Source organism: Drosophila ficusphila, unplaced genomic scaffold (assembly GCF_018152265.1).
Source record: "Drosophila ficusphila isolate 14025-0441.05 unplaced genomic scaffold, ASM1815226v1 contig_414, whole genome shotgun sequence".
NCBI classification, from domain to species: domain Eukaryota; kingdom Metazoa; phylum Arthropoda; class Insecta; order Diptera; family Drosophilidae; genus Drosophila; species Drosophila ficusphila.
The window spans coordinates 19,112,350-19,132,305 of record NW_025064328.1 but is presented as its reverse complement, the minus strand read 5'-3'; the positions used below and the strand labels follow the sequence as shown (position 1 = coordinate 19,132,305).

At 40.5% G+C, this 19,956-nt stretch overlaps 5 protein-coding genes across 6 annotated transcripts; all 5 read left to right on the top strand.

The window, feature by feature from the left end:
* The first annotated feature begins 366 nt into the window (after nucleotides 1-366).
* Nucleotides 367-4,383, top strand: LOC108094217 (23 kDa integral membrane protein). The gene is made up of 4 exons (XM_017194675.1): nucleotides 367-659; nucleotides 2,491-2,652; nucleotides 2,706-3,068; nucleotides 4,195-4,383. The coding sequence occupies exons 1-4, from the start codon at nucleotides 594-596 to the stop codon at nucleotides 4,285-4,287; spliced, it is 684 nt and encodes a 227-aa protein (XP_017050164.1). The 5' UTR covers nucleotides 367-593; the 3' UTR covers nucleotides 4,288-4,383.
* Nucleotides 4,384-4,549: 166 nt separating this feature from the next.
* On the top strand, nucleotides 4,550-6,625 carry LOC108094227 (protein late bloomer). Its single transcript, XM_017194684.1, has 5 exons — nucleotides 4,550-4,651; nucleotides 5,481-5,639; nucleotides 5,715-5,876; nucleotides 6,108-6,302; nucleotides 6,362-6,625. The coding sequence occupies exons 1-5, from the start codon at nucleotides 4,592-4,594 to the stop codon at nucleotides 6,431-6,433; spliced, it is 648 nt and encodes a 215-aa protein (XP_017050173.1). The 5' UTR covers nucleotides 4,550-4,591; the 3' UTR covers nucleotides 6,434-6,625.
* Nucleotides 6,626-7,751: 1,126 nt separating this feature from the next.
* On the top strand, nucleotides 7,752-10,130 carry LOC108094226 (protein late bloomer). The gene is made up of 5 exons (XM_017194683.2): nucleotides 7,752-8,021; nucleotides 8,744-8,902; nucleotides 8,969-9,124; nucleotides 9,514-9,720; nucleotides 9,781-10,130. The coding sequence occupies exons 1-5, from the start codon at nucleotides 7,962-7,964 to the stop codon at nucleotides 9,850-9,852; spliced, it is 654 nt and encodes a 217-aa protein (XP_017050172.1). The 5' UTR covers nucleotides 7,752-7,961; the 3' UTR covers nucleotides 9,853-10,130.
* Nucleotides 10,131-14,210: 4,080 nt separating this feature from the next.
* On the top strand, nucleotides 14,211-16,737 carry LOC108094229 (protein late bloomer). Of its 2 annotated transcripts, none has more exons than XM_017194688.2 (5): nucleotides 14,211-14,472; nucleotides 14,548-14,617; nucleotides 15,828-15,986; nucleotides 16,048-16,383; nucleotides 16,457-16,737. In XM_017194688.2, exons 2-5 carry the CDS (start codon nucleotides 14,558-14,560, stop codon nucleotides 16,526-16,528), a joined length of 627 nt encoding a protein of 208 aa, XP_017050177.1. In that variant the 5' UTR covers nucleotides 14,211-14,472; nucleotides 14,548-14,557; the 3' UTR covers nucleotides 16,529-16,737. The 2 variants fall into 2 exon arrangements, with proteins under 2 accessions (XP_017050177.1, XP_017050176.1); XM_017194687.2 differs by having other exon boundaries at nucleotides 14,215-14,422.
* A 1,445-nt stretch (nucleotides 16,738-18,182) lies between these two features.
* LOC108094225 (protein late bloomer) lies at nucleotides 18,183-19,825 on the top strand. Its single transcript, XM_017194682.1, has 5 exons — nucleotides 18,183-18,380; nucleotides 18,448-18,621; nucleotides 18,681-18,836; nucleotides 19,306-19,500; nucleotides 19,619-19,825. The coding sequence occupies exons 1-5, from the start codon at nucleotides 18,321-18,323 to the stop codon at nucleotides 19,688-19,690; spliced, it is 657 nt and encodes a 218-aa protein (XP_017050171.1). The 5' UTR covers nucleotides 18,183-18,320; the 3' UTR covers nucleotides 19,691-19,825.
* The last annotated feature ends 131 nt before the right edge of the window (nucleotides 19,826-19,956 follow it).

The following is a 19,956-nucleotide window of genomic DNA, read 5'->3' as shown; positions in this document are numbered from 1 at the left end:
TGGTAATGCAATGGCTTCTTCCTAGCTTTAAAAACTTTTCAACAAATACAGAACACTATTTTACTCTATCTTCAACGCGTATAATAACTCCTTCCACCACTTCACTTAAAAATAGTTTATATAAAAATCTTTTGGACTATGATATGTTGTATCAACACAAACTAGTTAATAACGCAAGCAGTAAAACCTCAAGCGATGCATAAAATCACCCTGTATTCTGAATTCGGAACGCGCCTGCGTCATTGTCACCGCGTAGATGATAGTTGGCAGTTTGTTTTGGTTCCGCTGGGTGGTGAATATCCGACGGTGACGACGATGAGCTGCGGCACCTGGTTCTCTCGCATTCTGGCTCAGTCGCAGGCCAGCTTTTGTGGCATCCACACGAGCTGCAACCAGAGAGGGCTCTCCGCGAGTCAAGTCGGAAGCGTTTTGGGGCTGAGGCCTTCTCCAAGTCCGGGTAAACAATGCCAGTGGCCTAGTGCCAATCGAGCGAACTTCCAGACCCCCAGAGGTCACCGATTAGGGCGAAAGCGTTGCAGAAGCACTATTATCCAGGGGATTCACGTGTGTGCTACCATTTCTTCAGTGCCAGGATGGAAAAGTCGTTTGCCGTAACGCCCTGGAAGTACGGCCTACTGGCCACTTGCGTTCTTATTGTGGTAGGTATAAACAGATGCGCATTTCCCGTTCCAAGAACGCGCGGGGGAACCTCTTCCCCAATCCCGCGGACCGACCCAAATGAGTGTCTTGCACAACACCCGCTGATGCGAAAAATGGGGCGAAAAATCAATAATGGCCCCAGTGCAAATCTCGCCCGAGAGAGCACGTATTATTGCCAAAAAGCCGCTAAAACCATAAACAAATCAATGCAATCTTGCATATACTTATAAATACCTGTTCACATTTTTACATAATTCAGCCGGCCAACTGTTCACAATCCCCGCCATATCTAAAAATGGCACTTTCACAATTCTTGCATGCTTACGCCAATTAATATTCTTATTATTTCGTTTATTTAGAAATTTAATTTTTTCATATAGAAATGTCAGGGTTTAATCATTATATTCTAACACAAGACTAATTAAATCTGATAAGAGCACTGTGAGGGCACAAACCAACTATTTCTGATAAAACAGTGCTTTTGGCAAAATACATAGAATGTGATTTTTATACCCTTGCAGAGCAAAAGGGTATTATAATTTCAGTCAGAAGTTTGCAACGCAGTGAAGGAGACACCTCAGACCCCATAAAGTATATATATTCTTGATCAGCATCACGAGCAGAATCGAAATATGTATGTATGTACATCTGTCCGTCTGTCCGTCTGTCCGTCTGTCCGTTTCCGCGCAAACTAGTCTCTCAGTTTTAAAGCTATCGTGCTGAAACTTTCCCAAAAGTTGTGTAGTTGTTGCACGCAGTATATAAGTCGGAACGGGCCGGATCGGCCGACTATATCGGATAGCTCCAATACAAGAGAATGAAATAAAAAATTCTCACTCTATTGTTTTTCATCAGATCGACTTGAATTCTTCAAGATGGCGTTTTCTAACTGTTATTGAATTTCGGATTAAATTTGATCAAAATCGGATAACTCTATCATATAGCTGCCATAGGAGGGATCGAAAATTATATATTGAATTAATGGAAATAAATTGATAACATCGTTGTTTTTCATCAGACAAGTATGATTTTTGGAATATAGAGTGTTCTTACGACTCTTGAATTACGAGTTAAATTTGATCAAAATCGGACAACTATATCGTATAGCTCCCATATGATCTATAGTCAAAAATATGGAAAATGAATAGAAAAATCGTCTTAGCTTAGATGTTGTCTAGCCTTTATGCGTTTTGTTCGACATATTTGATGACTGCAAGGGTATATGTATAAGCTTCGGCTTGCCGAAGCTAGCTTCCTTTCTTGTTATTTAAATTTATTAGACACTTTTTCTCGGAATATGAGATAACTAATCTATTTGAATTGCGAAAAGATAAAAGTTTATGATTAAATTCACATCTCCCTATTTTATTTTGTTCCTCGTACAACCTATTTTATGAAATAAGTTTAAGTTTTAAGTTTTAAACATATGCTAGAAAAAAGTTAAATTTAAGATAACGCAAATATCAGAGTTTATGCAATACTTATGTTGCACTGGTAAGAAAATCTGATGAATATAGGTCGATTTTGCCAATACCAATTGTCGGATTGTAACGTTAATTACCCAGTTCCGTCGATGAACACAATTTTTAGGGAGTTAAAAATATCATTTTGTGGCCAACGCTACGTTACTATCTCTAGATTGTGGACATCATATTTAAATAAAAATTCGCTGTCTTGTTCGAGCAAGAAATGTTGTGCATTAAACTCGCTCAAATGTTTATTTATTTACCCACCAAATTAGGTATGTTTGTATTAATCAGGACTTTACTTAGTTTCCTAAGTCCTTTAAACAAAGCTATGTAATCTTATATTTTTGCACGTATCCTTCAGACTTGTAACGTGTTCTTCTTCTCCTGCGGAGTGGTAACTTGGGGCTCAGCGGTCTCCACCTATGGCAGCTACGGCGCGGCCCTTTGCGGAGTGGCCGTCTTTGGAGTGGCCTTCCTGGGCATGTACGTTGCCCTGAAGGTGTCCTACAAGTATTCCATATACGTGAGTGGGCTCTGTCTTGCCCATGGCATACCCTCTGAATGTCCCTTTTCCAGTACTTGATCTGCAGTGGGCTGGTGATAGCCGCGCTGGGCTCCTACCTCTTCGCCTTCACTGCGATGCGGGAGGAGCTGATGGCCAGGTTCACGGAGCGCATGCGCGACCTCTTCGAGCAGAAGACGCACAGCGACGACAAGATGCAGCCGGTGCACAGTCTCTTCGGCTGCTGCGGCCTGGAGGGTCCCCAGGACTATCTCAAGGAGGAGCACGGTGCTCTGCCCAGCAGCTGCTGCTACGCCTTCGACTGCTCCAAGCCAGCTCACGTTTTCGAGGAGGGCTGCTCCACCAAGGCCGCCGGCAATCTGAGGGCGCAGGCGGACCTCAACTACTACAGCTGCATGGCCATCATTGCCCTCGAGGTGAGTAATACATACAGAGCCTGATAAGGAATACTAAAATATGCCGCAAAGTCAGCCCTTTTTAATTTGAAACGATGCTGATACAATTCAGCAAACATTTTTGAAGACATGGATTTAAGGATAAATTGATAAAACGAAGGAGGCGATTTGGAACTTTTAAGATCTATTAGCCAAAGTAGAAGATTACATTGTTTTTGCTAAAAAGTATGTAACAAGTCAAAGGTCAAAAGATGAACAAAAGACTCCATGGAGTATAAGTAAAACAAGTCGATCTAGCCATATCTGCCTGTCCGTCAGTCTATCCGATCTTAACGAGCTAGCGCTTGACATTAAAAATTTGGAATACAGATATTTTTATGCATTTTGATATTACACTTTTGTGCCACACTCACTTTTAAGACCACAAACCGCGAAGTTCTGTATGGTACAACATTTTTATATTTGATAATATAAATTCTTGCGATATTGTGGCGTTTTTTTAAATTTTATCCTGCCTTCTTTTAACCAAGAACGTCGGAATCTTCGAAATTGAGCGTGGATATGTAGTTCATTTGAGTAACTAGTTTCTGATGGTCTAGGCACACATATATTTATTAAAATCGAAATGTTGTATATTAGTCATAGACCAGGGCTCTTTTTATTTTAGTAGTATATTTATCTTTTAAAAACAATAGAATGTTCTGGCCTCACCGTGTAGTAGCTTTAATGCCGTTGCTTATACTTACAATGAACAATTAAAATTTTTCCATTTTTTGAACCCAGATTCATTATAAGTCGTTCCATTTTTAGTAAACAAAATCCACATAATGTAATGAATCTATTATCTGTGTCTGTCAGGGGCGGACTCAGAAAAAAATTTTGGGGTGTCCGGACCCCTAGGACCACCCCCCTGCGTCCGCCCCTGGAGTCTGTCAATACAATCTTGTTTTGACTTATTAGATTGACATTCCAAAATTCAAGAAAAATTGTGTGAGACTTTTTTGTAATTTTTTAATTTTACTCTTAAAAGTAAAAGAAAAAGAGAGTCAAGATAAGACGAATGCTTTTAAGAAACAATAATTTTAAGATTGCCTGACTTAAATTTTAAATAACATATTACATCTGCTGGCATAATATTTGTTTTCAGTTTATGGGCTTGTTCACTGCTTACCATTTGGGCAAGGCTCGCAAATATGCCAAAACCAAAATAAAGGACGAGGAAACCCCCATCAACGACTGATGGCCGAGGACACCCCAGCATGAATATTGATGTTAAAAGTTAACCGAATTAGCTTATTCGCCATTAGAAAATAAATACTTTCCATAGCCTAATCGAGCTCACCGCATCTCTCTTTGAATATATTGGCTAAGAGCGGAGATCAAAAGCCGAGCGAAGAGCGAAAAATAAATTTTGTCGAGGAATACTGGCCATTCGAATTCATTTACTTTTTGATCATCTGTCTGGATGGTTCGTTCTCTCGGTTGTCTTGCAGATTCCATTCATTAGTTTTCCTTACTTACTAAAAAAGTCCCAGTTGTTAAAAATGGGCTGCACCTCTGGTTGTGTAAAGTGTTTCCTAAACACACTCAATACTCTGAATGCGGTAAGTTCTACATACGATGAAATAAGGTTAAATATTCGAGTTCTTTCGATATTATATATATATCCTAAATATTCTCAAAGAAATTTAAATTCCTACATATTCTCAGTGGTTTGACAAGCTATCTCACATTCAGGTTTCATGGAATCGATAACAATTTTTGGCAGCCATCAAAAAGTTTTTGTTTTGGATATGAAAAAATGTTGTTTACTTCTTAGCGTATCCCCCAATATTTTGCATCATTTGTTTGATTAAAAATGTTTTATGACTTTTCCATATGTTGCAAGAACAATCACGCTTACATTAGAATAACAAACAATGATAAATCGAGTTTTATTTAAATCCAATAACTTGTTTAAAACTTGTGTGGTTCTTCGCTTTGTTTAATTTTTGGTTTTATTTACTAATAAAATGTTATTTATAGAAAGTGATACTTGTCACTGAATACGATTTACGAGAAAGAATAGGAGACACATAGAGGGCAACTAAAAAAAAAAAATAAAGGATTTTGTACTTTCAGCTTTAAATTGTACAATTAATTGTCTAAAGTATTCAACTGATATTTCAGATATATTTACATAAGCTCGGAATGCATATACCTACTTAAAAACCAGTTGTTTTTGTATGACTTTATTAGCTATAAATTCAATCTAATTAGTAATCAAAAACACAGACGCCAGCCTAACACGGGTAAAGCCCTCTTAATAATTATTTCTTTTGTACCTACACATATATGTTCTGAAAATCACTCAATCTCGACTGAAGTCGATGACATCGCTGTTGCCGAAAGCTAATCTGAGTTGCCATTGGTGACCTTTTGCTCCTTCTATAGCTTTCGGGTCTGTTGTTGATAGGCATTGCAACGTTGGCCATCTCCAAGGCCCCTCTCGCATATATCGTATTCCTGTACGGTCTGGGCGGCCTTGTCTTCATCTCCGCTATCCTGGGATGCTGTGGAATCTGCCAGGAGAACGTGTGCATGACCGCTACGGTGAGTGCCAGAATCGCATCTATCCCGCACAATCATTTACTGACTTTGTTTTCTTTGTGCACGATGCCACTTCAGTACGGCTTTATGCTCTTGGCTCAGTTGATTATCAGCTTGCTGGGCATCTTCGGCTTCAACTTCAGCGAGGAGTACATTGAGAGGTTTGCCATCGAGGAGATTCAGGCCAAGTGGGACAGGGAGCTGGTTGAACCTGGTGCAATGGACATTCCCCAGTCAGTGGTTCGTATTTGGTTATTAAGGCTCACAAATAAAACAGTCCGGACAGACGGACGGACAGACAGACGGACAGACAGACGGACAGACAGACAGACGGACGGACAGACGTTCATACGTATTTAAATTCTGATCGTGATGCTGATCAAGAATATATATTTGCTCTGCAAGGGTATAAAAAAATACTTTAAAATATGCTTGGTAATTGTTCCCCTGACTCTCCATAACATTTTACAGTACCAATGTTGTGGACGTGACAGCCCCGACGACTATGTGACCATTGGACGCCAAACGCTTCCTTCAAGTTGTTACCCCGATTCGGATACCCAGAAGCCACATTATCTAGCTGGATGTGTCCAGAAGGCCAGCCAAAGCTTTGTGGCGCTCTTCAACTATTCAAACGACACCAACTGGATCGCGGTGGGAATAACAGTAAGTTGGATGTGGGACTGACTAGATCATTTTTGAGATTAAATTAATATTTGTTACAGGCTCTCATGGTGATTGCTGCCTTCTATTTGGTCGGTCGTTTCCGCAAGCAACGCATTCGCTACAACTACTAAGTACTTGATTCATAATGTACTTTGGTAATTTATTTCGAACCCGAAATTGTATTTTATTGTTTAAAGTCATTCAAAATTACCAATACATTTTTTCGTTAACCTGCAAGGAAATTTATAATATACCTACACCGATAAATCGAGTAAATTCAGTACCTTGAATAAAATTTTCGAATCTATTGTTTGGTTACCTTCTTTAGAACCCCTTATTTTTCGGAATTCGATAAAGCGCTAAGGTAAACTTTGTTGGAGACCCCGTTAATAGATAATGATTATAATCTGTATGTACAAATAAATAGGGAACTGAGGGATGGATTACGCTTATTAAAAGCATGTATGCGTTATCAAAAAAAAAAAAAAAACTACTTCCTTTTTAATCGTGAAGTACCCAAAGTAATTTTTAAACTCTTGAAAACACCGAAGTTCTGGAGTTCGCCCTAAACTTGGTGTTGACATTCTTTCTGAAGCTTGGTTTCCATTGCGGTCTCAAGATTGCGGGCAAGATTCTAACCTGGACTCTGAGCGAATCACCAGTGGTGACGTCATCGGTTCTCGATCGTCTGACGCAATCGAGTCAATCGATCTAATCGTTTAAATTAGCTGGGAGAGGGAACGGCGATGAGAGCCGACTCCCCTCGATAACACGCTCCCCGGCTAAACATCTGGCAAACGGCGCTATATAGAGCTTACCCCCGACTTTTCAGTTCTGTCAAGTATAACCAGCTCCGCTTTCTGTTTGTTTGGCTTCCGAACGCCAACAACAACAAAAGCAAAAGCAGAGGTTTGTCCAACTTCAATTTTGTTTTTGCCTTTGGCTTTGCTCCAAGTGTTTGTCTACTGCGAGCATATGTATATTTGTATAGGTCAACTTCCCTAAGTCTATATTTTTCTAATTGGAAAGAAATGAATGTTCAGTGGGCTTTATCTAAAAGTTTGGTTTTTATTTTTTGATACAAAAGAGAGGCCATAAAAACCGCAGGAGAAGTGATATCTAAAATGATTTTCAAAATATGTAGTCTTTTTTTAACGCCACTTTTTCTATTCACTGATACCATGAAGTAAAAACTAAAATATTTTTTTATGCTTGGAAACTTGTGAACTTACGGTAGGTACCTTCTGCGGATGTTTAAAAAGTTTTAAATAGAGATGATTTGATTCCAATGAGTCTAAGTAACCACTAGAAGTTCGTGTTAGGGAGGCCCGACTGCCGCGTATGGTAATGTGTGTGCCCATGTTGTTTTGTTTGCTCTAACAACGCTACAGCTTTGGAGCTTCGGACCGCTCGACTCGAGTGGTATTCCGGGCCAGAGAGTTTTGGCTTCGGTGTGCTCAGTTTGCTCGTGACCGTGGCCGCAGTAGTCCGCGCTCCCAAACCGATTCAGTCTGCTCCCGCCGAAATCACTTTCGATATTTTGAAAAAGTAGCCGCCAAGCAGCAAACTGTTGCACGTGTTGCACTGCGTTTCCCGGTTCAATTGCATTCTGGCTAGGAGCTACCACTTGGAGTGGAAAAATAAACCGAAACTTCAAAAATGAGCTGCGCAACGGGCACTATAAAGTACTCGCTGTTCCTTTTCAATGCCTTATGGGCGGTAAGTAGAGCACCAAACTGAAATTGGCATATGGTGCTTCGGGAATCGTAGAATAGATGCGTCTGCTTGGAGCTACAAATAGCCAGATACTTGCAATGGTATTTGAAATTTGTTTTTTGGAGAGCTTTGATGTGGCGGGCTCTTGCCGCGAGTTCCACGTCCACCTGGTCAGTAGATGATATCATCTCGGGTGCGTGTTTGGCTTATGACCACATTTCGCGGCTGTCTGTGTGCGTTAGCCAGTGTCTATTGTTAATGGCTTCAGCTCGGCCTGAGTTCCTTGAGCCAAGAGGAGAGCTTTGCCAGCCAAGCGGCAAAACGAGGCGGCTCAAATGCGTCATGCCCTCGGATTTCGTTTAAACAGCTAATATGAATGGAATATGGAAACCGGATTAGTCAGCCGATGTGACAATAGCGATGAGACCAGGCCGACAAATTAGCCGACGCCAATATGCAACAAAACTTTCTATGGCCTTCTCAAGGCCGCAGAAGTGCGGCGAATGTTTAGCATTGATTGTTTTTTATGAAATTAAAAGCCCGAAACCCAAATTCCCATTATAAACAAAGAAACTTGTGTATATATTAACCGTTCGTATGTGCAAAATCACACTCTAGAATTGCTTGTGGGCGTACTTTCTTATCGGTAACGCCTCGAATTTAAAATGTGTTTTACTCAAACTGAATGCTTTTGTGACTTAAATTTGTGTGACTTCGACTCTTAGATTCTTGGAGTGCTGGTGCTTATCTTTGCCGGGCTCGGATGGGGAGCGATGCCAGAAGCGTACGCCATCGGCCTTGTGGTCCTGGGCGGCATTATCCTGCTGATATCCATGTTCGGCTGCTGCGGAGCTATTCGTGAATCGCCGCGCATGCTGTGGACGGTTCGTAGACGAATGATGCCATTGCCTGAGTCATATTTTGACTAACTTGTTCTCATTGCTCCACAGTACGTGACGCTGCTGCTGATCTTGCTGGTGCTCATAGTCACCTTCATCATCCTGAGTCCTCGAGATGTGTTCAAGAAGTACGCCCTGAAAATGGTAGAGGACCATTGGGAGCTGGAGCAGACCAAGCCCGGCAGCATGGACAACATTCAGAGGACGGTGAGTGTGGCTTCTCCAGTATTAAACTATATAAACTAGCAAAACACAGTTCCGTAAATAATTTGGAACCTTGGAAAAAACCAAAAAACATGGTGATATTTTTTTGGAAACTAACTTACGTTTTACAGTCCAAAGATTTCGGTATCATATCTTATCGCCAACAATATTTAGAAGATGTTTATCTTAATTTAAGTGCTAGGGGTGCTGTGATTATTATTTTTCGACAAAAACATATTGAGGTAGTACCGCGGAGCATCAAATATTTCTTTCAATAAAACTTCAACTCATGTCTTGAAAGGTTCAAAACCAATTCTGCTTATAAGCTAATTTATTATTAATTTTTATTAATTTATTTTATTAATTTGTCCTATAAATTTCCCTTCTTTCAGTTCTCCTGCTGTGGTCGAGATAGTGCCCAGGACTACCTGAACAGTCAATTCTGGAACAACACAGTGCCCAGCAGTTGTTGCAAGGACAACAGCTGTGTGAATCCCCTGAATCTGAATCAAATCGGCTGCCTCAACAGAGTGGAGGAAGCCTATGCGGATGAGGCGACTACTTCCAGCTACTTGGAGTGGGGTCTGCTCGGATTCGATGTAAGTGTTACTCATTCCGGATTCGAAATACAAAGTAACCAGCTCTTCTCTCAATTACAGGCTGTCATTCTTCTGCTGGCCGTCATCTTGGCCATTCACTATTCGAATCGGCAGAGACGCTACAACTATTAGGGTCTACTGACCGAATTAGAAAACAATCTCCTCAATTCCCATGTTAGGCGTCACCAATGTACCTTGTTTAGATCCACCAAAATCACCAACGTAAACACAAGTATGATACGTGAGTGCGCAGTTCGCTTGCCATGCAACCGAAGATGCCTTAAAGCTTGATTTTATGCTTATGTTGAAGTTGCACGTGCACTGGGAAATTAATTTAATTTGTATGCAGTCGAATCTACTTGGTATTGTAAAACAATAAAAAAACAAATAATAACGAATAACATATTTAATAGATCCCGTTTGCTTGCTTAGTTATTGCTTTAAAATGTATTTATACTTGAGTCAGCCTAAATTGATAATTGAGTTATCAACTTTTTTCATGTTAAAGTGCGGTACGATAAACGATAAGAGGAATGGTATTTTTGTCAGTGTCTTCGTCTGCGGCGTTGGAGGAAATTGACCACTAGAAAGCTCTTCAAATCAATTGCGCAAACAAAAGGCTGTCGGTCTGGTGTATGCATAATGGCATAAAGCGAAAACCAGAGCCAGAGCCAAACATAATTAAGCCCGAAATGACGCCTCCTCGCAATATACAAACACATATCTGTATTCAATTCTGTGCATATACTCGTACATATATACATGTATACAGCTGTGTTCATAATAATAGCAGTGCTGATGACGTAAATGTTTAAGATCGAAAAATCATAGTATAAACACTAAATTGGGACAAATTTGGTTTACATCAACATAATATATTTAATTTTAATTATGTTAACATTTGTTTCAGTTTAATAACTCCATTTTTTTCGAAAATATTCATAATAACAAAATAATAACGACAAAATGTGCTGTTCATAATAATAGCAGTGTTACCAAAAAAATTAAAAAATTTAACAAATCTTAAGAATAACTTAATACAAATAACAATAATGATAAATATTAACTAATTTTTTGACGTAAAACCTTTATTGGCTATTACAGCTTCACACCTACGTGGCATGGAGTCCACCAAGTCCTGGCAACGCTTGGGGGGAATCTGCGCCCACGCATCCGGTACAAATTGCCAAATCTGCGACTTTGAAGTCGGGGATTTCTTTGCCACATATCGCTTGATGTCCCCCCATAAATTTTCAATCGGATTTAAATCCGGGGACTGTGCTGGACACGACATTAATTCAATGTTTTCTTGAATAAACCAGCTCTTAGCCAATTTGGTGGTATGTTTTGGGTCGTTATCCTGCTGGAATGACCATTTTAAGGGCATATCCCACTGTGCATAAGGAAGCATAACATTTTTGAGTATGTCCACATAGACGTGTTGGTCCATGATCCCATAGATCATATGTATGCGACCCACGCCGCTGTACGAAAAACAAGCCCATACCAATATTTTAAGGCCACCGTGCTTAACGGTCTTAAGAGGGTGGTTTGGGTGGTACTCAGTGTTTGGGGGTCGTCGGACATACTGTCTTGAGCCTGTCCCACCAAACAAGACCAGTTTGGACTCATCTGTCCAAAGAATATTGCGCCATTTCGTCACTGGCCAGTACAAATGGCTTTTGGCAAACTCCAATCGAGCTTGGATATGCCTTTTACCAAGTAATGGCACCTTTCGGGGGCTTCGCGCATTTAAATTTCCATTTACTAATCGAAGGTGAATGGTGACGTCGCTGATCCCCAACTTCAGCTCCACTTTTACATCCCTAGAAGATGCAAGAGGATTCGCTTTGCTGAAGCACACTATTCGTCGGTCCTTAATATCGGTTGTTTTTCGTTTGGGCCCACGTGTTTTGGACTTCCAATCATATTTAAATGGCATTGGATGCCATAAATGGCATTGGATACCATTTTGGTAAAACAATTTACCATATCTTGGATTTGTTGATAGGTTTTTCCCTGCTTTCTAAGCTGAACTATCAAATTCCTCTCTTCCTCTGAACAGTGTTGTCCTCTACCCACTAAAATTAAAATTTTTGCATGGTTATTGTGTATTTTCATTTAAATTATATTAATTAACTCAAGCAAACTCACTTTTTGCAACATTTTTAATGTTTTCGGCACTTTTTGTGGATTAAAATGAAAAACTGCTATTATTATGAACAGCCAAAAACTTGTGATTTTGCACAAGAATGTCCAAAAAACGAAAATAAAAAGCAAATCTAATGGAACTTTTTTAGTTTTCCTATCTCTATATTACATTTTACAAAAAAAATGATCAAGCGATCAACTAACGAAAAGGAATATGCTAAAATTACCGTTGTTTTACTTCGTTGCTATTGCACTGCTATTATTATGAACACAGCTGTATGTGTGGGCGGAGTTGGGGAATCCGGGTCGCCGAGGGGAAATGCTCGACTCCAGACATAACAACCATAAACAAACTCGAAAACAAAACGCTTTTACAAGCCGAGGAGGGGGAAAGGCAATGAGAGAGAGCGTGACTCCAGATTGACTTATTGACAAATTGACGTCGTGTCTTCAAGATGCTGAGCTAAGTGTCAACTGGAAGATCTTAACCGATTATTATAAGCTCTTAGCAAAATAAACTAACTTGAAGTCCAGCTTAGGGTAGCGGAACAAATGTAATTTTTGGGGGTTAAAAAAATATATTTTTATACCCTTGCAGAGCAAAGGGTATTATTATTTCAGGCAGAAGTTTGCAACGTAGTGAAGGAGACACCTCAGACCCCATAAAGTACCTATACATATTCTCGATCAGCATTACGATCTGAATCCTAATTCGTGTGTCCGTCTGTCCATCTGTCCATCTGTCCATCTATCCGTCTGTCCGTCTGTCCGTTTCTACGCAAACTAGTCTCTCAGTTTTAAAGCTATCTTGCTGAAACTTTCCCAAAAGTTGTTGCCCGCAGTATATAAGTCGGAACGGGCCGGATCGGGCAACTATATAGGATAGTTCCCATACAGGAGATTGAATTACAAAATTCTAACGCCGTTGTTTTTGATCTGATCAAATTTGACTTGATTTCTTTACTATTGAATTTCGGATTAAAGGTTATCGAAATCGGATAACTTTATCATATAGTTGCCATAGGAAAGATATATAAATAAGGGAAAAAAATTATAACTTCGTTGTTTTTTATACCACGAGCATGATTTTTACAACATCGACTATTTAACTTCCCTTGAACCGAGAAAAAAAAATTCATAAAAATCGGACAACTATATCATATAGCTGCCATAGGAGAGATCGAAAAATCTATATCGTTGTTTTTCATCAGACAATCATGATTTTGGAAATATAGAGTTTTCTAACGACTCTTGAATAACGAGTTGAATTTCATCAAAATCGGACGACTATATCATATTGCTGTCATATAAACAATAGTTGAAAATATGAAAAATTAAAAGAAAAAACGTTATAGATTCGATGACGTTTAGCCTTTATGTATTTTGTTCGACTGCAAGGGTATATAAGGTTCGGCTTGCGAGAAGCTAGCTTCCTTTCTTGTTACATAATAAATTGAACTTTTAACCTGAGACTTATTTGGTTTCAATGGCACCATTATACAGAATGCCGTATGAATATTTTCTTATGTGTGTCGAACCGTTAAAATTAATACTCTCGGTTATTACTGAAAAATATGTGGAGTTTCCCACGGTTTACATAAGGTTGACAATACATAAGATCCTTTTTGAAGTGAAACTTCTTTAGACGCATGAGCGTAAAATTTTTACAAAAGTAACGGTAACGTCACGCAAGTATGCAACGGAAGTTGCATTTTAATGACAAATAAATTGCTTACATATTTTCCTTGTTCCCTTTCTTTAAGTCTCGGAAATCTAAAGTCTAAGATTTGTATAAATATAGACAAGACTAATAAATTAGTTAGCCAAAGCAGTTTCACTTCTATCATGTGTACTTTGTACACACGCACTTTTTTTTTTATATGCGGTCAAGACTTAAAACAACACACTACTGGTTCCTTATCGTTTCTTTGTTGTTCGTATGCATTTCAAAATGGAGCTCACGCCTAGGATGTGAAATAAAGTTTAAGATTGTTTTTGCTACAATAACATTCTCCCCATTTCTTTAAAACATTTTATTTAAAATTCAAGAACCTGTTTTTTCAAATAAAGATCTTGCTCCTTTCTTAAATCTGATAGCGGTTTCCAGGCGCAATTTATATTTTTACATAGGTATGTGTTATCTTGTACATGAAATCGAGCTTACAGCACCTCCTAAGAAGTCCACTTTGTTAATTTTCTACAATCAATCCTCTCAATCTTCCCCCGTTTTCCATACGCTCCCGAAAACATTTCGAAAACACCACTGACGGCGACGCAAATTGAAGTGACGTCATGGCTTGAAGCGCTGACCTAAGTGCAGTGCTCTCTTTCGAGAGTGCGAGTGCGCTCTTCTGTTTATTTTGATTGTGGAGAAAACAACGACAGTGGGGAAAGAGAACAACAAAAACATTTCCCGCTTTCAGTTCGCCAGCGAACGCAGAACGTGCCAGACCCAAAAGTTCAATTTCGAGAGCGGATATCCCGGGCAAACGGCAAACCGTCGACGGAAATCCATTTGGAAGTGAATTCAAACTCAAATCCAGCACCAAAAGTAAATAAACAAAGGCGACTTAATTCGTGTGCGGCAAAAGAAGTCAGAAGGTTAACAGACTTCAGTTCGAAAAAGGTCGAGTGTTTCGGAAATATCACTAAATGAGTTCGGAACATGTTTTTCAGGTCCGCAAACATGGGCTGTGCCACGACCAGCGTTAAGATCACCTCCATCGCTCTGAACGCCATTTTAGGGGTAAGTCATCTCAAACATGGATCACTAATTACCTTGATGTATCGCATATAGAGTATTCCGTGGTTCGGGCAAGGAAATTAGCATGATGTCATGTGGAACGGGTGCACAAGTAAACGCACTTTCAAGAATTTTAATATTATTTTTTGAAATTTTCTATACCATATACACTTGAAGAGCACAAAGTCGGCGCCAGAATGCCTTTGAAAACGTTCTTTTGCTTGGATATTTGTCGATTGCTGGCTGTGTGTTTTTCAGCGACGTCTGTCATTTGGCCGACTCGTGCCCACCTGAGATACACGGTCAGTTCTCAAGGTGGCCAACAACGCCTGCCCCTCCAAAAACATCCACCCGCAACGCCATCCGCCTGGCTTTCTGGTTGCTATGGCAGCCGTGTTTACGTTTTGGCCTTTTCTATTCCCTGCCGCCCGACTCCCAGCAGAGCCTTCAATTGCTCCAATTTCCGCTCCCGCAGGATGATGTCATGCCCACGTCCACGTACCCTCGTCCAATATTCGCACTCGGGTTTACACTCTGACCCATAAAGCGAAATCGAATCACTGGCTTCCCGGGAAGGGAGGGACACGAAACCCCGAAACTGGGGCACGAACAAGGGTGCTTCATCAACCCTCAATAAGGCGGGTAAGGGAAAGGGAATCGGAGTCGGGGGCGGGGGCGAGGGCGAGGGCGGGGGCGGGTTCATGACATTATCACAGCTCAGTCAGGCGAACTTCCCCGAACGATAAATTATGTGATGCACTCAGCTGCGGCTGTTAATTGCCACACAAATGAATGGCAATTGCCCTTGTAATTGCAACTGCAACCGGATCGTGTGCTACAGTCGATCTTCTCTAGCACCAAACGTTGCGAAAAGGAAGGATACAGTGAAAAAGAATACATTCAAATGTTGTTTTATTCTTTAGATAATGCTTAAAGCCAAGTACTTAAAATATTCGAATCAATAAAAGAGAATCGATTGGAAAAACTGCTCTGGAAATAAGTCTAAAACTTAATCCAATTGAAAACTTAACAAGCAAATTAAATCACTACATTTCACTACATTTTCGAGATTAAACCTTTATTTTTGTGTAGATTGAACGCAGAAGTAATAAAATGTTTACGTTTCCTTGGATTAATTTCTAGACTCTCTATTAAACATTGACAGCGCTATAAAACATTTGACCTATAAAAGCTCCACCGTAATTAATTTCAGTTTCTGGCTGCCGGGGCTATAGGTTGGATAGCCTACAATGCGGACACGGAGACGGAAGAGTTCGTCATAGCGGCCTACATAGCCTGCTCGGTCATTTTGCTGTTCGCTCTTCTGGGAATCTACGCGGCCATCCGGGAGTCGGTGGCGCTGACGGCGACAGTAAGTCAACCTAATCTGGAGAAAGTGAGTGGAAGCCAGTGCTTATCCCCTTTACCCGCAGAGCGCCGTGTTCCTGCTGATCCTGGCCATCCCGCAGATCGTGAGCACCTGCCTGTTCCTCCACCAGTACGATGTGAAGAGCGGCCAGGAGGCGGTGGAGCTGGCGTGGCAGGCGAACAACATGGACGCACTGCAGCAGAAGCACGAGTGCTGTGGCAAGAGCAGCTCGAACGACTACGTGCTCCTCAACCAGCTGATCCCGCCCAGTTGCTACGCGGATCTGCAGCAAACTCCCGACCATCTCTATTTGGAGGGGTGCATCGAAAAGCTGCAGAGCTTCTACGAGAGCGACAAGCTGCGCTTCATCATTGTGTCCTGGGTCCTAGTGGCCTTTGAGGTGGGTTCCTCTAATATATTTCTACTTTTTCAATACCATGAAATATTAATTAATATCATTTTTCTCTCTTCAGCTAATTTGCTTTGCCTTGGCAGTCTTTCTGGCAATCAACTTTAGGAACAAGCAGCGACGCATGGAGTTCTAGGCCAGTTGAAATTTTAACTCAAAGCCCCAGTACAAACCGAATCGGAATCGGGGTATTTCTCGCTTCGACATTTCATAACCAAAAACAATGGGCAGTCATAATTTACTCACTCCTACCTTAAACCTACCTGTAATTAAAGTACATATTTATAGTTCAATTACCCATTATAAGTATCTTAATAAATGTGCGCGATGTTTGTTTTCACAAGATTCGCTGCTTGTCGGCTCGGCTGGTTTGTTTGTTCGGCACGATGGAAAAATTAAGCATACGACGCATAGTCCCGACGAGCTTTGAATAGCCAAAACGTTTGGCTTTTCTCGCTTCAGGGCCAGGCAACTTGTTGCTTGTCACGTAATGTGTGGAATACTCGGCATTTCTGCGGGTGAATCATTTCATGCCCATAATCCCCTGAGGATGTCCTTTCGTGTCCCATATTCTGCTACGCACAGCGCTGAATGAAAGCTTTCTATTTGTTGTTCCTTTAAAAGCGGAAATGCGATTGAAGCTTTCTCCGCCGTGACATCATACAACCCACAAGAATCGACGACACCACTACAAAACACAACAGCCGCAAGAATGATATAAATACACTCGGAAGAAAATAGGTTTTTGTAGAGCGGGTTTTGGATTTAAAAGCAAAGCATGGTTTCTTGAAGCGTAATTTAAGTAACCCTACTAAACATAATTATTTGGAGATAAACAGAAATTGGAAAAAAATTAAATATAAAATTAGTTATATTTTTCTACTTTGAATTTCTGTTGATAAAAATAGAGCCTCAAAGCATTGATTTTTCTTAAAGTTCTTAGTTCTTTGATGATATCATCATTAGTTCATTAGAAATGCTGAAGGGTTGCAAATCAATAAAAACCTCTGAGGACTTAAATTTAACGTTTATTATTGCTTAAAACTTATGCCACACAGTATATAACCCTTCGGGAAAGAAAATTTTTTGCAATACATTTCAAAGTAATCCATTTTACATGTGTGACTTTGATAAGAAAAATAAGGATATATAAATTAAACTTAAGGCTTTATTATTTTGTATTTTTTTAACTCACTCACTGTTTTATTTAATAAAAAAAATGTCTCTGGATAGGTTATATCTATTTGATCTATATAAAGAAATCTTTCTTTACCTACACATTTTCTCTGAATATTAAAATTTCTTGTTTGGAAATTTGAAGATTAAAATTGTTAGTGTACCTCTGAAAGCCAAAGAGATGTGGGCAGGATTTCCGACCAAGAAATGCACAACTCTCCTTCTTCTACTCTCAAAATGATTATTAATGTTTTTAACAACTACACATTAACATTGATTTCCGTTTTCAAACTTTTTTTTATAGTGTACTGATACGTTTACTATTACTAATTCCTTTCCTTTATCTTTAAAAAAATAATTCGTTTGTAATTATAACTTGTAATTTTTTAAATGTTTTAACGATTTTACCGCCTTAAACTTTTACATTTTGTAAATTTGCCGGAAATTTCTTACGTGATACAAATATCAATACCGTTGGCTATTTTTTCAAGTGTAGCATCGTGAACCGCCGCGGAATAGTTGATTTGTTTTGGGCGGCGGAGCCCACTAACTGGCGCTTTTGGGGGCGCCACATTTCAAATAGAAAGCGCTGCGCTCAGTCGCACGTCAACGTTTATGGCAACTGGGCTGGCTGGCTGTATTCGCTTAGGTATTGCTCTCCTGTGGTCGCCATCGGGTTAACTGCGCAGCGGAAAACAGGTGCGGGAACAAGGATAGCCAGTGGTTAATTATAGGGATTATTGATTGGCAACATGGCCTGCCACACATCGTTCCTGAAAGCCGTTCTTATCATTCTCAATGTGCTGCTTTCGGTGCGTATGAGTGACGTAGGATCTCCGTTGGCCGTAATCGATGGAGTCAATGTAATTTTATTGGCAGCTGATTGGCGTGACTCTGATTGCCCTGTCCGTCTACGAGCTGAACAGCTCCACGCCGGGCACCTTCGAGCACATCGCCATCGTTGTCCAGATCTTCGTGGGCACCTTCGTGGTCCTGACCTCGTTCCTCGGCTGCTTTGCCGCGGCTAAAATCTCCCTCGGACTCGTCTGGAGCGTAAGTGAACGTGGAGAGAAGCTCCTTTTGAATTCAAATAACTTCTCACTCCTTGCCAGTATGTGATCTGCCTGCTGATCCTGCTGTGCCTGCAGATCTACATCATTGCGGCCGCCCATTCCACGGACTACGTGGAGCGATCCAAGAGGGACTTCCTCGCCATCTGGGCTGATCCGAAGGCCAATGAGGAACGCATATCGCTCATTGAGCAAAAGGTACAGAACTCTTTTCTATTGTTCGGATTACCAGCTTATACTGTGTATAATCACTGTGTGATATTTTATCTGCAGAATTTTGTTAATGTCCACTCAAACATTTTATCCGACGTGCCTCTTTTGTATCTAAATTTAGATGATAGCGAAATTGTTTTGACGAAACAAAAGCAAATTAGCTTATTTGACCAAGTTTTTGATGTTATTTATTACGAACTGAAAATGCGTTTCAACATTTTAAAAAGTTCATTAGGAAACCTTTTCTTTAAATTTGAATATTCTCAAAATCCACTACACACTTTATTAAAAGTAAACATACGTATTTTAACGTCGGGCACTTACTTCGGCGGACATTTACGTATTTTTTTATTATGTCGCATGAGCTAATCAGATTTGAAAATAGTTTACGATATAATCACATTCCACGAGCAGAATTAAGTGTGTGCCGACTGACTTTGTATTCACTTTGCAGTACTCGTGCTGTGGCCAGTTGGGCGGCCACGACTACATTCTGATGGGCCGGGGAATACCCACTAACTGCTACAAGGGGTTCAGGCGGCACGAGGACTACCTCTTCCCCGAGGGCTGTCTGCAGGCGGTTCAGGCCCACGCCACCGACAACGTGGCCATCGGACTCATCATCAAGTGGCTGCTGCTGCTGGTGGAGGTGAGTTCCGCGGCGACCTTGGCCACATATTTCCGAGGGCTGGGCCGCCAAGGGCGGGAGTTATAAATAGACTCCAGATATACGCAGGCAGAGCCCTCTAATCAAATTCTCCCCACAGTTCGCCGCCCTGGGAGCCGCCACGCACTTGGGCATCACGGTGCGCAATAAATTGCGGCGCGAGAGATTCTAACAGGTCTCCTCCGAGTTACCGAAATCGGTTGTTGGCAACACATAAACCAATATGTACGGATTTTATATCAGCTTAAGATGATCTGGAGGCAACAAAAATGTAGAATAAAAAATAAACCAAAATCAAAATATTCAATAAGTGTTGTTTGTGCCCACTATATGCGGAATCGGCGGACCTGCTAAGTAGATATATGTCTGCCTATCAAACGCATATAAAATATACAAAAGAATAAGGTACACTCGTAAAAATATTAAAATACACTTACT